The 14,813-nt window shown below is 62.2% G+C and overlaps 1 protein-coding gene across 1 annotated transcript; it reads right to left on the reverse strand.

Annotated features, from left to right (window-relative positions):
• Positions 1 to 379: 379 nt before the first annotated feature.
• Positions 380 to 13,548, reverse strand: SLC9A5 (solute carrier family 9 member A5). Its single transcript, XM_032985367.2, has 16 exons — positions 13,383 to 13,548; positions 8,678 to 8,980; positions 7,857 to 8,020; positions 7,484 to 7,562; positions 7,032 to 7,209; positions 6,679 to 6,899; positions 6,292 to 6,494; positions 5,644 to 5,733; positions 5,457 to 5,527; positions 4,610 to 4,739; positions 4,326 to 4,414; positions 4,033 to 4,159; positions 3,732 to 3,902; positions 3,091 to 3,160; positions 2,748 to 2,879; positions 380 to 2,455 (listed from the first exon to the last, which is right to left on the reverse strand). Exons 1-16 carry the CDS (start codon positions 13,513 to 13,515, stop codon positions 1,989 to 1,991), a joined length of 2,628 nt encoding a protein of 875 aa, XP_032841258.2. The 5' UTR covers positions 13,516 to 13,548; the 3' UTR covers positions 380 to 1,988.
• Positions 13,549 to 14,813: the final 1,265 nt, after the last annotated feature.

A 14,813-nucleotide genomic window follows, 5' to 3' on the forward strand; every position in this document is an offset into this window, starting at 1 on the left:
AAACAGACCCATTTGAACTGTATTTTTGGCAAAGAGAGAGGAAGCACGTGCATGGGAAGATCCGGGCTCCCAGCACTCTGCTGCTGTGTGGGCAGTCAACACGGCGGGCAGCAAGGGCCCGGCTGCCTGTGGCCTCTTGCTGGCTGCTTCCCCCAGCACAGCCTAATGGCAAGCTTCTGTTTGGAAAGAATTTCACATTTTCCGCAAACATGATCAAAACTAGGAAATCTGATTAGGCACACTGAGTCTGAGAGGGGGGCTGTGGCCTCGGGTGGAGAAGGACAGAGGCAGAGGGACGCGGTGCCTGCGAGGGAGAACCAGGAGCTGCAGGAACCAGGATGTGCAGAGGATCCCAGACAGCAGAGACCCGACCGTGACATCTGCTCCAACTCCAGTTTATTGAACATTACAAAATACTCTGCATATATTTTCACATTAAAACAATATTCTTGCAAATAAGACATTAAGTCTTGAGTCATTTGTGGTGCCCACGGCTACAGAAAACACTGACCCAGCTAGAGATTTAGTATGGCCCAATATCAGAAATCAAAACCAGAATAAGGCATACCAGAAATGCAAAACTATATAAAAACCTTTTAAAAACTTCATGCTCATTTGGCGGGACAGGTACAGGGCAGAATGGCCTTTGCTGAGCCTTGCTAACAGTACCGGGGGGTACCGCCAGCTCGCTTGCCCCACATTGGCCTCACTCACCCAGTGCATCTTAAGTGTCCCCTTGACACCTGCTCACACACCCACGTAGCTGGAACAGGCAGTTATTTACCTGCTTCGGGGCATTAACACCCCAAGGCCCCATTCTTCCCTAAGAGGAGCATCCCCAACCCTCCTGCATTGCCGGTGCCCAGCTGCCATGCTCAGCTTTTGCACACCGAGCAGTTCTTGGGGAGCAATTCTTGGCTCTTGGGGGTCACACCAGGAATAATTGACTGTGTGGGTCATTGCTGCCGGGTCCCACCACCCTGTCAGGAGGGACCAGGGGTGGCGGGGAGGCAGGTGGTGAGGACAGACCTTTGAAGATGCGCTTGGCTCTTGCCCATCGCCCCTGTTCCTGATGCACATTCATACCTGCTGCTCGCTCCACTCCTTGCACCATGACCAGCCCTCCCAGCTGATGGGCCCCAGGCAACTGGAGGGACTGGGATGTGGGCAGGATGAATTCCAAGGATGCTGTGCAGGGCAGCTGCCTCCTGGCAAAGCCAGAAAGCTGAACACTGGGAACACATCCAGACAACAGAGGTGAGGCTGGCACAGCAGGGTGGCTGCTAGAGGAGTCCCTGTGCGTACAGATTCACTAGTCCAGCTCCTGGTGGAGCCGAACCCCAGGAGCACTGCTCCCAGTCCTGAGAAGGTCATGGCCTTGCCTCTGCGCTACCTCCACGACCCGGGGAACGCAGAGAGCTGCCGTGGCAAGGAGCCCGCCTCTGGCCTCCTGGCTGAGCTCTGTGCATGCTGCGAGGAACCAGTAGCCACTGTGAAGTCAACGGCTCGGTCACTGGGAGTGGATGGGGTTTTGTGCACCAGCCCTCTCTCTGGAGGTCTCCTACTCACAGCCAGGCTGGAGATCAGCTCTCGCTCCTACGCCTGCGAGCAGCTACCCAGCACCCACACAGCTCGGGGCAGCACAGCCTCGACGGGATTGAGCCCTGGGAGGAGCACATCTCCGGCCTCCCAGCGCTGTGAAGATATGTAGGAAGGAAGAAGGAGGTTTGAGGTCTGTGCCTCCCCAGCTGGACGAGGGTTGGTTGCTGCTGCTGCAGCACGAAGCCCAGTTATTGACCAGTTTTGCATCAGTAGGTGCATGGGCAAAGCCTGCCCCTGGAGTGCAGCTCCAGGAAGATTGCTGGGCTCTCCTGCCACTCCCGGAGTTTATGGAGACACACACAAGCTTTACACCGCAAGACAGCAGAGCGGTCAGCAGGTCACAGCCCGCCCGCAGCCCCCAGCCCCTTCCCCATCCCCTGTTTGCCTCAGAGGTGGCTCGCTCTGTTGAACATCAGCCACCTGGGCTCCGCAGCAGGCAGCACCCTGCCCGGCTCCTCCGTGGCCATCAAAGGCTGCAGCTCCTGCTGCTCAGCGCCGTCCGGGCTGCTGTCACCCTGTGACCGGCTGCTCTTAGAGACGTGGCTGGGGAACTGGAAGCAGGAGCTCTGCTCCAGCATCGCCTGGCTCGCAGACTGCGGTTGCTCTTCCAGGACAGGGCAGGCGAATCTCCTGTGCTGAGGTCCGCTCTCAATGCCTGGCGGGGAAGCGATGCTCTCCAGGGAGGAGATGCTTTGGTTCCACGCCTTCTGCATATCCACTGGCACGATTTTAGTGGTCTCCGAGGAGACGTAAACAGCCAGATCAGCCTGGTCTCCTTTCCATGGCAGCTCCTTCTCTGCCAAAGTGGGCGATGGCGGGATGATGCAGGGGCTGGGGCAGACGTCCAGGCTGCCTGGGGATGCAGAAGGAGAGACGGTGAGAGGGATTTTGCACAGCTCTTGCTCTCTCCCTGGGCCCTGCAAGTATTGCAGAACCAACCACTGCCGCGTGGCCAGCTGGCCCAGGGATGCAGGATCCACCAGGGAGGTTCTGCTGTGCCTCCAGAGCCACGGAGAACAGTGATTCCTCTATTCACGCTCCACTGGCTTTGATTTTGCCCAGGTCAGAACAACTTTGCTCCCCAGGTGGAGGAAGGATGAGATACTCAACGGCAGCTGCCCTGGCATGGGAGCATCGGTGCCTACCAGGAGTTGTCTTTCCCTGCAGGACCTCATCGGTGGCTCGAGCGATGAACACAATCCCTTCGTCGTCCTCTCTCTCCGTCTCCGAGCTGTCACTCTCCTCCTCCTCTGAGCTGACCATCACCAGGACAGGAGCTGCAGCCAGATGGAGGGAGTTGGTTTGGAGGATGGGGCACCCTGTGTGGGAGAAGGACTGCACCCGTGGGAGAAGGACTTGGTGCTAGCACAACCCTGGGTGCTCTCATGCCACCGAGCCGGCAGTGGGCAGGTGCAGTGGGTTGCTCCCATCCCACCCCACCAGCTCCCCTTGCCAGGACCTGCAAACGTCACCTGCCACTGGCCTTACCTGCCTCCTGCCAGGGGACATTTCTGTGTGTCTTCCCATTGGGCGCCTCACTGGTCAGAGAGATGTTCTTCTGCGAAGGAAGAGGGACTGGCTGGGACCTGCCCCGTGCAAACCCCAAACCCCAACCCAGGTGGCCCTGCAGGTCAGGGTAACCCTGGGGACGTAGATTCCCACCCCAGCTAGAAGGCAGCTGGCAGTCAGTGGTTCCTAGTCCTTAGGCATTGTGTCTTCGTGGCCCTGCAACAAACAGCTCAGCTACAACGGCTTCAAAAGCCTCCAAATAAGAGAAGACGCCTAAGGCTCAATTTAAGGCGCAGCGCCACACTTCTGAGCTTGGATCTGCACCCACGTTCAGGCTACTTTACGCTGAGCGCTCTTGGAAAACAAACGTGGGGTTCCTCCAGGGCTTGGGACTGCTTTGGCCGGGGAAGAGCCACCCCACGGCAGTGCTGGTGTGGACACGCGGCACCCGTGCGCTCACACGCAGCGTACGCAGGACTGAGATGAGATGAGCCGCTTTCCCCCCTGGCTCTGGAGCTGCCAGTGCCCTGCAGCACCTCACCTGCACCCCAGGGGACCTCACTGGCTGCGTCCCGGGGGAGGCCAAATCTCAGAGCTAAGAAAGGAGCGGGAGCGCTTGCCTTTTTCCTGCCCTTTTCCTTCAGCCTGGCCTTGCTCTTGGAGGAGCAGACGTTGTGCTTTGTGGACTTGAAGGTCTCCAGCCGCCTCTTCATGTTCTGCCGGAAGATTTCTTTATCTTGGCGCTCTTGTTTATCTGGAGAGATGAAGTGACGGCTGTAGCTGGCCTTGTACTGGCCGAGGGAGAGGCAAAGAGACACAGGGTGAGCAGCGGGCCCCACAGAGCATCCTCCATCCCTTGCTCCTCTTGGAGGTGCTGCTACCCTTGGGGCCAGCCGCACGCCGTGGCCAGGGAGCGCTCACCCGCCGGCGGGGCTTGTAGAGGCTCCCTCGCAGCACGTGGTGCATGGCAGCATCCTCCTTGTCCCGGCGGCTCCGCACCGTGTCGATCACCTGCAGGTCCAGGCACGCGCCGCTCCCGCTCTCCCTCCTGGGGTGGGGACAGATGGAGATGATGGAGGCGGCGGGGCTGGGTTTCCTGCCCGCATCCTTCCAGCCCTGGCACAACCCACCCCCAGGGAAGAAGGCAGCTGTGGGGGGGTCCAGCGAGGTCTTCCCCGGGGCGGGGGGGGGCTCGGAGGGATGCTCGTACTCACAGGAGGTTTGTGACCGACGACTCTGACATGGACGTGCGGCTGGGCATGGAGGGCAGCGCCAGCTTGGCAGCCGAGAGCACGTGGCCACCCTGGGAGGTGGGAGAGGAGGGCTGGCATCGGGGCAGCAAGGACCCAGCTGGGCTACGGGGGTCCCCACTGCCTGACCAGAGGGGGGGTACACGTGTGGCCATACGTGGAGGGGGGGGGGGCAGGGACTGCCACCTAAGGCCAGCCAGCTCCTGTTGGGGCTACCCTGCCGCCCGGTCCCCACCGCATGCCCTTACCTGGTCAACGAAGCTGATAGCATCACGGATGTTCAGCTTGTAGTAAACATCCCAGATCTCATCCCGCAGCCTGTAGGCAGATTTCCGCATCAGGAGCTGGCTCAGGTACTTCTTGTCAAACTGTTCCCACCTGCCACGAGAGGAAGACACGGACGGTTTAGCTTCCACGGGGGTACCACGACCAGGGACCCCCATCCCACACAAGGTTGAGAGTGTCCAAGGCATGACAAAAGCAGGCTGGGCACGCAGGACCTGGCTGTGCCCAGGGACACGCTGTTGGGAAGAGCAGGAGGGGAGGGGACACGCTGACCCTTTGTCCCTGCTCAAGGGGAAGCCAGAGACCAGTGGCTCTGTGGGAGGTGATGGGAGCAGGACTGGGGCTGGTGTGGCTGCCCCACTGGAGCACTTCCCCTCCAGGAAACAGCCTTTTCACAGCCTTTTCCTGTGGCCGTGCTGCAGATAAACACTGCCCAGGCTTTAAGAGGGCTGTTCCCTCCTCAGCAGCTCCATCCATGGGGAGGCACAGGGCCACTGCCATCACCACAGACAGCCCACAGCCCCCCCCAGCAGCTCCAGCACGGACGAGGAATGCCAGCTCTCTCAGCATCCCCAACCACAGCTGCCCGACCTCTCTCTGGGATGCTTTTGGGACCTCGGTCTGCTGCACAACAGCAGCCAGATGGTTCCCTTCCAGGTGGGCTGACGGACAGACATACAGCCTTCCTGGTCGTGCTGCCCTGCCTACAGCAGGGGTGTCCTCCAGCAGGGACCCTGCGATGTCCCCATGGCTGGCACATATGCCCCATTCACCTGATGGCTGGCAGAGGATCCTGGCTAAGACACTCACTTGTCCCGCCAGTAATGGTAACCGTGGTGCCCCACGATGTCCTCCACTGCTGCCAGGATGTGATCAAAGGCCTTGAGCGAGGAGAAGAGGGTGAGGGCAGTGGCAAGGCTGCGGGTGCCCCGGGGGGTGTGCATCGCCCTCGCCCAGCCCTGGCGATGCGGGGAGCCGGGCAGCCTCCGGCACCTACATGCTCATGCAGCTCCTCGTTCAGCGTGGGCTTGTGGTGGTCGCTGCGCTTCACCTTCAGCCACGTCACCAGCGGTTTGATGGTGAGGCCCTGGAACGGCAGGAGAAGGCAAGGGAAAGACTGGGAGGGCGAGAGGGTGCATGGCCGGGGCACGGGGAGCGGAAGCTGCACGAAGTGACCGGGGACAGCAGCTCTGCCAGCTGTGCATGCCCATACAAACCCGACACCCTGCGCCTGGGGACCTGGGTGACAGTCCCGTGTCCCGGCAGGCAGCAACCATGTCATACCCCCTCCACTCCCGCGTCCCTTAGGCTCGCATCCGTTCGCCACGTGGCTCCCCTTCCCGGGGTGCAGGAACCCCAGAGCCAGGGGCCGTCAGCAGCTTTGTAAAGAGAACAGCCTGCCCGGGCACACGCCGTTGCTGCTCTTGGAGCCAGTCCCAGAACAAGAGGCCAGCGGGGCAAGAATGTGCCACCATCGTGACAGTCGCTGCGGCGGTCCTGCACGCCACGCTGGTGGTGGATGGGGTGCCAGGAGGCGCCAAGGACCAAAGGTCACTTGAAAAGGGCTACTTGCCCCAAGCGCGTGCCCGCAAGCACCCGCCTGGCGCCAGGCAGCACTGGAGGAGGGCACAGTGCCCATCCTCACCTGCACAATGACAGTGAAGAACACCACCACGATGGTCGTTGCCACAAAGTAGTCCTTGGCTTTCACTTTTGCCCTGTCCAGCAGGATGACCAGGGCGAAGGCCACGGCCCCGCGGAGGCCACCGTATGACATGACCACCTGGTCGATCCGGTCCAGGGGGATGAGGCGGAAGCGGTTGAGCACGCAGGTCTGGAGGACAACGCCTAGGGAAGAAGGAGGAGGAGAGCCTGGGATGCCAGCAGAGCCCTGCCTGCTCCTGGAGATGGGGCAAAACCCCAGCCAGGAGCCGTGGCTGGCCTCATGCCCCAGCCTTCCTTGGCAGGTACCGGTTTTTGGCATGAAAAGGGCTGGGTGCTACCAGCCAGAAGCACAGTGGGGCAGACTGACCCACAGCTCTGAAGAGCAGGATAAAGAACAGGGTGCCCAGCACCAGTGCTGTGTCCCATGCCCACTTGGAGGTGTCCACAGCTGAGATGCCCAGAAACATGAAGATGATGGTCTCTGAGCTGCTGGCCAGTGTCTTCATGGTGTACTTGACTGTGGTGCGGGATTTCTGGGAGATGTTGGCTTCCACATACTTCTTGCAGCAGATCCCACAGAAGGTGACTCTGCAGAGGGGCAGAAGGAGCTGGCATGACCCTACGGCGGGATGAGGAGTGGGGTCTGCTCGCCGCCTCTTGCTGCTCAGCACTGCACCCCACAATTTCCTGGACTCCCCTGGGGAACACCCCGCTACTCACGCCAGGATGGAGGAGAGCGAGACCATCTCGGCAGCAAGGTACGCGACGTAGGCCAGGAGGAAGACGAAGAGCGGCTCGATGATGCGCACGCGCTTGGTGAACCGCGTGATCAGGGCCAGGAGGAAGGCGAAGAGCAGCCCCACGGCCGTGCCCCCCAAGCTCACCAGGAAAAAGGAGGCTGGTGCGGGGAGAAGACTCCTTTGCACCCCAAAGCAAGCAAGCCCAGCTCCTGTGCCCCATGGCCATACCACGCTGGGCTGACCAAGCCCCCCGCTCCCACCCGGCTCCCCACCAAAGCACCCCAATGCTGACAGCTGGCGTGTGACCACTGGGGTGGGGATGACAGAGCTGTTGTGCTCAGTGCCCACCCCACAGCACGACGGCACCCGTGCTTCCCCCCACACCTCCACGCCGGAGGAAGAGGCGGAGCAGCTGGTGGGGCACATACTCACCTACCCCCTTCACGTAGTCCGTGGCACGGATGTGCGCTGGGCCCAGCTCCACAAAAGAGTTGAAGACCTTGTACAGCACCTGCAGGCAAGGCAAAATCCCTTGGGGGGAAGGCAGGGTATTGCCCTGCCTTGAGAGGGGCAGCACCTGCGGGCAGGATGGGCCCTGCGGAAGAGGCATCGCCTGCCCCAAATCTGCCAGGTGACACGGCTCATCTCAGCAGGCAAAGTCCCCCAGGGCCGGAGGAGGAAAGACCAAGAAGCCGGTCTGCCCCCGGCTTGGGGATGTCACCTGCATCCCCTGCCCATCCTGGGGGACCCCAGTGCCCTGGCCCACGTTGGGTTCCACATTAGAGTCCCCCAAGCTCCAACTCACCACGGTGACAGCATCGTTCAGGAGAGACTCGCCAAACACGATGATGAAGAGGGTCTCATTTACATGGACCTCTTCAAAGACGGCCAGCACTGCCACAGGGTCCACAGCTGAGATGAGGCTGCCGAAGAGCAGGAAATCCATCAGCCCAGCTTCGACGCCCGGATCTGCTAGGACAGAAGGACCAAGCTCAGGCAGACCATCTGCCCCAGAGCCCCTCTCAACCAGGCTGAAACAAGCCTGTCCCTCATCTGCTCCTGGTGACTTGGCTGCAGCATCCCAACTTGGAGCGCAGTGGGCTGAGCCCAGGAGCGCTCCCACACCTTCAGGGTGAAGCGGGGTCCAGCACATCCTTGCTGCAGCATGAGGGGAGCAGGGTTTGGGTGTCCCCCCTCGGCACCAGGGTGCATCGCTGCCTCTCTGGCGGGTAGGCACCAAAGGAGGCTCAGCAGCCCCACCTCGGGTCCAGGCATTAAGCGGTTCCTTGCGGGGTCAGGAGAGCTCAAAACACAGCCTGGGCCAGCCAGGGCCAGTGGCTCCAGCTAAGGACAGGGAACACATCAGCGAGCCAGCAAAGCTAGCCAAGGTCGGCAACAAAAATAGCAAGGACATGAGTCAGCTTAGTGCCGAGCAGGGCCCGCTTGTCCTGCACACATGAGGGTCCTGCCAGAGCACCGTTCTCAGGATGCCAGGACCCCGCTCCTGCTATAATTCCTGGGAATCCACGGCAGGGCCAGGCAGTGGGCTCTGAACCTGGGGGTGCTTTGCACCTCCAACCCATCTTTTGGGGATGTGGCCCAAGCTGGGCGGCCCTGTGCACCCACCCATGAGCCCGGCTCGGTGCAACCCCCAGAGCGCCGCGCCGGTGGTGAAGGAGTTCCAGAGCGTGCCCACCACCGCGTAGGTGAGGATGGCACCGATGTTGTCGAAGAACAGCCGGCTGGGCATGAAGTAGCCCGAGTCTAGGACAATGGGGGGCAGAAGGAAGAGGAAGAACATGTTGGGCTCCAGCTGGTACTCGGCTTTCTTTGCCACAGCCAACACGATGCCCCCGAGGCCCAGCCCCAGCAGGATGAGGAGGCAGCTCTCCGGGACGATGGACGTCACCTTCCTTGACAGGTGGAAAACTAGAAGGAAAAGAAGAACGAGAGCATCAGCTAAACAGGCACACGGAGAGAGCATCCCCACTCCACAAGCTCCACAGAAGGGTTGGCTGATGCATGATGGAGAGGACAAGGGAGCACCCAAGGCTGCCTTGTGGCCATGTGTGTGCCTTCCAGCTAGCTCTCAGCTCAGGATTTCAGGTCCCTGACCCTTTGAGATCTCCCTCCCCTCCTCAGCCACTGTCTAATAAGCCAAGCAGCCAGCCATTCTGCTTTTCTTGGCCTCTGCTATCTGCCCTTAAAGGATAAAAGCAGCCAGCAAGCACATTCACAGTGTCACAAGCAATGCTGGCTGCTGTTCGAGCGAAGGCATCCTGGTTCACCGGGACACGTTTACCCCACTCAGAGAGGAGGATGCTCAGCCCTGGTGACAGGGTGACCTTGTTTGCAGCCGTCTGAGCAAGCAGACGGAGCAGCATGCAAACCACTGCAGCACAAGCCAGTCGGCCGGTTTCTGTGCCAGAGCACAACCTTCCTCAGCACCGACTAGCCTACCTGCATGCAAAAACCAGGCACACAGGAGCTGGGGATTTAGAGGTGCTTTGCATAATCAGTTTATTCCATGTGAGGTTTGGACCAAATCTTAAAACTGCCGTGGAACAGGATGTATTTTTTAAAGCAAGCAGAATATGCCCTGGTATTCATCCATCAGCAATGTGGCAGTGAGCCTGCAGCTCAGGCGCAAGCCAGCGGGATGTTAGGCCAGCCAGCACAGGGGAATTGCTCCTCCAGGCAGCCTTGTCCCCACGGCCAGGGTGTCCTCTGTAAACCCAAATCATTCCATCTTCCAGAAGGTCTGCCTAGCCAGGGTCCTGTCTCCAGTGGCGTAGACCTAGAGAGAAGCCCGGGAACCCTCAGTGCTTCATCAGTAGGTTTCCATGTCTCTATGCCCCTGTCATTCTCCTCTGAACCCTTCCCCAGTCCTGCTCTGTCCTCTCTGGGATGGGTCCCAGTTTCCCTGAGATGCGGACACCCTGGGAACTGAGGTTGTGGCCTCCTGCTGTTCTTCCTTTCTCCTTTCCTAACACCTTTTAGTTGATTTGCTTTCCTTCGCTGTAGCTGAGCACTGAATTAGAGGAGATAATTCAATGTCAAAACTCTGGTTCCTAGAGACAGTATCTTTGAGCCCACCACTAAACGTGCAGTCTAAGGGCTGCTTTTCCTCTCGTTGAGACCTTCACAGCGACCTGTGCTGCTCCCTGGCACCGTGAGCCCTGTCCCTGCCATCCTGGCGAGCACCGGCACTGCTCCCCCGCCGTAATGCGCCGGGAACACTGCCGCAGCCGGCAAGGGCAGAGCGGGGAGCACGGGGGCAGCGTGACCTGCAGCTCCATCACCAACCTCCTCAAGAGGGAAGAGCCGCAGAGCACCCAGGGCCATGCCTCTGCCGTGGCTCTGCAGCCAAGCATCCCGGTCGCAGAGCCCGGAGCATCCACCCTCGCCCCAGCTGCCTCCGCTCGCTGCCAGGGGCTGCGATTCAGCCCCTGCGATACAGACACTACAGCCCTCCAAGCAAACCCACAGCTCGGAGAAGGGCTGGCTGAGCTCCAGCCCAGCCAAATTCCTGCTAAATGACCGCACAAGCCGCGGCAGAGCCCTGTTCACCCCACGCCAGCCCGGCGAAGGCAGCGCCGGTGGGCGAACGGCGCTCGCTCAGCGCCTGCGGCAGGCTGCGAAACCACTTCCCACCCACGGGAACAAAGCTCTGAAGTTTTCAAGAAGGGAACAAGGCGTCCAGCCCCTTTCTGCACGCTCGGGAGCATTGCCAAGATCCCCGCTCCGGCAAACTATCTGCAATCCCCGGGCTGCGGAGATATGCCCTGGCTGGCTGGAGAGACCCAGGAGAGCCCGCCGAGATGCTGCGGAGATGTGGGGACATGGCTCCTGGCTGTCATCCGTCATTCTTTTCCCCCCAAGCCAAAAACTTGGGCAAAGAAGGGAGCAGCATCAATGGGAAAGACCCTGCTTGTCCAAAAATCCATTGGCTGAGCGGGGGGATGCTGACACCTTTCCGAGCAAATGGCAGCACACGAGCTCCTCTGCGCCACGGGGACCAGCAGAACGAGCTCTAATTTTACACGCGCTAGTCAAGGATTTTAGCATTAAAGGTTCCCACAGCAACAGTAACTTAGCCACATGTGAATTAACTTCAGAGCCGTAATCCACGCTCAGGCATCCATAATACAGGATTTGCCATTGGGAGGACTCAGGGCCAAAACCTGCTCCACTCCTCCGGTGCTTGAGAAACGGCGAAACACCTGAACCAAGACACGAGCAGCTGGGGACGGAGGTGATGCTGCAAGGGTTGCAACTGATGGGGACGCTGCTGGGTGGAAAAACATCCACCTGCTAGCAAACCCCTGCCCATGGGGCAGCCGTGGGTGGGGAGCAGGTTTGGGCCAATGCTCATCGCTTCCCTCTTCCCCACATCCCGTTCAAGCAGATCTGTGCTCTGACCAAGCACGGAAAAGGCAGCAAAGCCCGGATAATGCCTCGCTGTGCAGGAAGGCAACACCCAAGCCAGTTTTTCCCCGCCCCGGGTGTTTGCTGTCTCGGGGCACCCTGGCATCGTGACCGCCTCTGAGAACAGAGCCCATTGTGTCATTTCCCCATCACCCAGGCGCGGGGCCGCTTCCTCCCCTGCAGTCACAGGGCTGTGAGCTGGCAGCCCAGCGCCACAACCGCAACGGCTCCTCTGCGCCAGCCTACGCCCCGGCGTCCACGGCCGCCGCAGCCCCCGCCGCTCCCCGACATCCTCCGCTCCCGGCTCCGGCTCCTCCGTGAGCTCCCGTGTGCCCTGGGGACCGTGCGTGCGTGGGGTCGGGTGACACCTCTGGGGACACCCCTGCCAGGGTGCTGCCCGCAGCCCTGCCTCCAGGCCTGGGTGTCACTCCGGGCTCTGAATGTCCCTTGGACCCATCGGGTGCGCTGAGCCAGGCAGCCCAGAGCTACCAACCATCGGGGTCGTGTGTCCCAGATGGAGAGGGAAAGCAGCCATCAGCTCGCCTCAGGCCTGGAAGAGTATGGTGGGGCTGGGGGTTGGGAGTGACCCCAGCTCAGGTCCTCCCCCCCTACCCGCCAACACTGCCGGGGCAAAGGCAAGGGAGCACGTCAAGGGAAACCCGCAGAGGCAGCAGCTCCGGGGAGATGTTTGAGAGAAGAAATTAAGAGCCAGGGAAAGGAATCGTCTCTTTGATCTTCTGCTGGTAGGAGGGATGCACTCGGCAGCTGGAGGTGGCACAGCTGCAGACAGAGCGTTGTATTTTTAAGCTCACAACGCCCTTTAATTAATTCCTCGCGATGCTCTAGGTCTCCCTTGCGAGAAGGCAAGGAAGGACAGGAGCGCGAGGTCCACGGCAGTGATTTCGACGATGCTCGGGACAGGCAGAGGCCAGCTGATGGTCACGGCCTGCCCTCTGTGTACCAGGAGCTGCTACTGGTCCCCGGCTGCTCGGAGACTCCCCTAACTCCGCACCCACATCTCTTGAGCAGGATCCAGACTGAGAGGGTGCCCGCACCCCCCCCCCCATGGGGGCTTGTGCCCGCAGTGGGGCCCCCAAGGAGGAAACCTGCCTCAAGGTCACAGTCTCCTCACCTGGGCCCAGCACAGCAGGCGGGGGCACTGTGGGGGACCACCCCCACTCGGGTGTCCCCTCCCCAGCACCCAGGGTGGTGGTGGTGGGGGGGGCACAGCCCCGTGGCAGCTCACACACCCCCTCCTCGCACCTTCCCACGCGGCCTCTCGTGGCAGAGCCTCCCCCCTCCCCAGGTTGCGTGGTCCTGCGTTGGGGAGCACGAGAGCCCCAGGCCCTGCGGCTCTGGAGTGACCCACCAGAGGGGACCACAGGCACGGAGGTGTCCCCAGGCTGTTGGGGACACATCTTGCCCAACACCAGCACCCCTGGGGCTCGGGGGGGGGGGGGGGGGATCAATCGGCTTCCAGCCCAGCCGATGGCATGTACTGTGCCAGCCTTTGGGGCACGGGACATGCTTTTGGGCATCTCTGCTCATCTCTTCTCCTCTTGAACCCTCCCTCCTCTGTGCCCACCCTCGCCGGGAAAACGGGCCCTGGCCCCCGTGTTGTCCCTCGAGCTGCACCTTCCACCCACGGAAGGGGATAGAGGATGTGGCGTGGGGTCGTGCCAGGTCACCGCAGCCCAGTTGGTGATGGTGACCAGCCGGGCTCTGGCCGTTTGACCCCACGACCCGTGTCCTGGTGCGAGGTGACACCCCCTCGCCCCGGATGCCCCCCGCGCCCACCGGGGATGCCGCATCCCACCCTGCCTGCCCCGGGAGGGGTGGGCGCAGCCGCTCCCGGAGCTCCGGGGGGGTTGGGGGGAATAGGGACACGGACACGGACACTCACCGATTTTGGCCAGGCTGGCCACCAGGATCCAGGCGGCCACCAGGCAGGGCGCCTGCACCTCCCGCCACTGCCACCGCAGCAGCTCGGCGCCCGCCGGGGCGGGGGGGCCGGGGGAGGCCGCCGGGGGCTGCATGGCCCCGCCGCTCTCCCCGCCGCTCCCCGCCGCTCTCCCCGCCGCGCTCCCGGCCCCCGCCCGCGTCACGCGCACGTGGGGCCGCGCCGAGCCGGCCTCCCCCCCCCCCCCCCCCTCCACGCCCCACGCCACGGGCTCCGCCCGCCGCTCCCCGCCTCACCCCACGCCCCCCCCCCCCGCCCCAGTACCGCTCCGGTGCCCGGCACCGCCCGGCTCACCCCGTGCACGCCCTCCCCCCCCCCCCCCCAGCTCACCTGCCCCCTCCCGGTGTCCCCTGCCCCACCTCGGGCCCCCCTCCATCACCTCGGTCCCCCCTGCGTCACCCCGGTGTCCCCCTGCCCCCCCTCGGTCCCCACTGTGTCACCCCAGTGCCACCGGCCAGTCTCCCTGCACCTGCCCCAGCGCCCCCCTTGTCCCACAGCAGCCGCCCCTGCCCCTACTTGGGTGTCACCTCTCCCCCCCCCCCCCCCCAGGCTCCTGCCCAGTGCCCCCTGCATCACCCCTGTCCCCCCTCCCCTGCCCTCGTGCCCCTGCTCTGCCCGAGTCCCCTGACCCTGGCTCACCCCTCCTGCACCCACCATATTCCCAGTCTCCCCATCTGATCCCCCCTCCCAGCCCAGCCCCTTTTGCTGCCAGCCGAGACCACCCATTCCTGTGCCACCCCCTGCCCGAGCACCAGCCTGGGACCCCAGGGGGGCCCTCATGGCTCCTGGGTCTCCAGCCCCTCTCAGACACCCCTAAAAGCTCCCACTTGCCCACCGACCCCAGGCCATCCCCCCTACTTCGGGAGGTGCCCCATGTCCCAAATCCCATCCCAGTGGCTCCCAGATGGAGGGGTCCCGTGTCCCCGTGGGCAGCGAGGGATGCCCAGGCAGCCCAGCGAGCGGGCAGAAAGGGTCACTTCATGGAGAACCAGCTCTGAGCTGTGCCTGTGCGTCCCTAGAGCCAGGACAGACGGACACCTTGGCCGGACCGAGCCCTCTGGTTGGTACTGCCTGTGGCACGGGCACCCTCGGATGCTGGGTGCCAGGCAGAACCCACTGCCCGGGGGGGCAATGGGCTGCAGGACACCTCCCTGGCAGCCTCGGCAGAGCCGCCTCTCCCCACCTCTCTTCCCCGGGCACAAACGTGCAGCAAATGTTTGGCAGCGGAAGAAAACGGCTGGGGAAAGCAGCCTGCTGCTGCCACCCCCTGCCAGCCGGCCTCCGCCAAGGAATGGCCTCGCAAGGGCTGCCGCTGAGAAGTCTCCCCTTTTTCAAAGGTGGAATTAAATCACCGCTTTGCTTTGCTTCCCCCAG

The sequence above is a fragment of the Tyto alba genome, unplaced genomic scaffold (genome assembly GCF_018691265.1).
Source record: "Tyto alba isolate M040663 unplaced genomic scaffold, T.alba_DEE_v4.0 Super-Scaffold_26, whole genome shotgun sequence".
Taxonomy (NCBI): Eukaryota; Metazoa; Chordata; class Aves; order Strigiformes; family Tytonidae; genus Tyto; species Tyto alba.

What these genes read in the sequence shown, in the direction of transcription:
- SLC9A5 (XM_032985367.2), bottom strand. Translation starts at nt 13,515, where the DNA reads ATGCAGCCCCCGGCGGCCTCCCCCGGCCCCCCCGCCCCGGCGGGCGCC. An exon ending in GCACCGAGCCGGGCTCATGG is followed by an intron (nt 8,021 to 8,677) that starts GTGGGTGCACAG and finishes CTGTCCTAGCAG; the next exon opens with ATCCGGGCGTCGAAGCTGGG. An exon ending in TCTACAAGCCCCGCCGGCGG is followed by an intron (nt 3,903 to 4,032) that starts GTGAGCGCTCCC and finishes TCCCTCGGCCAG; the next exon opens with TACAAGGCCAGCTACAGCCG.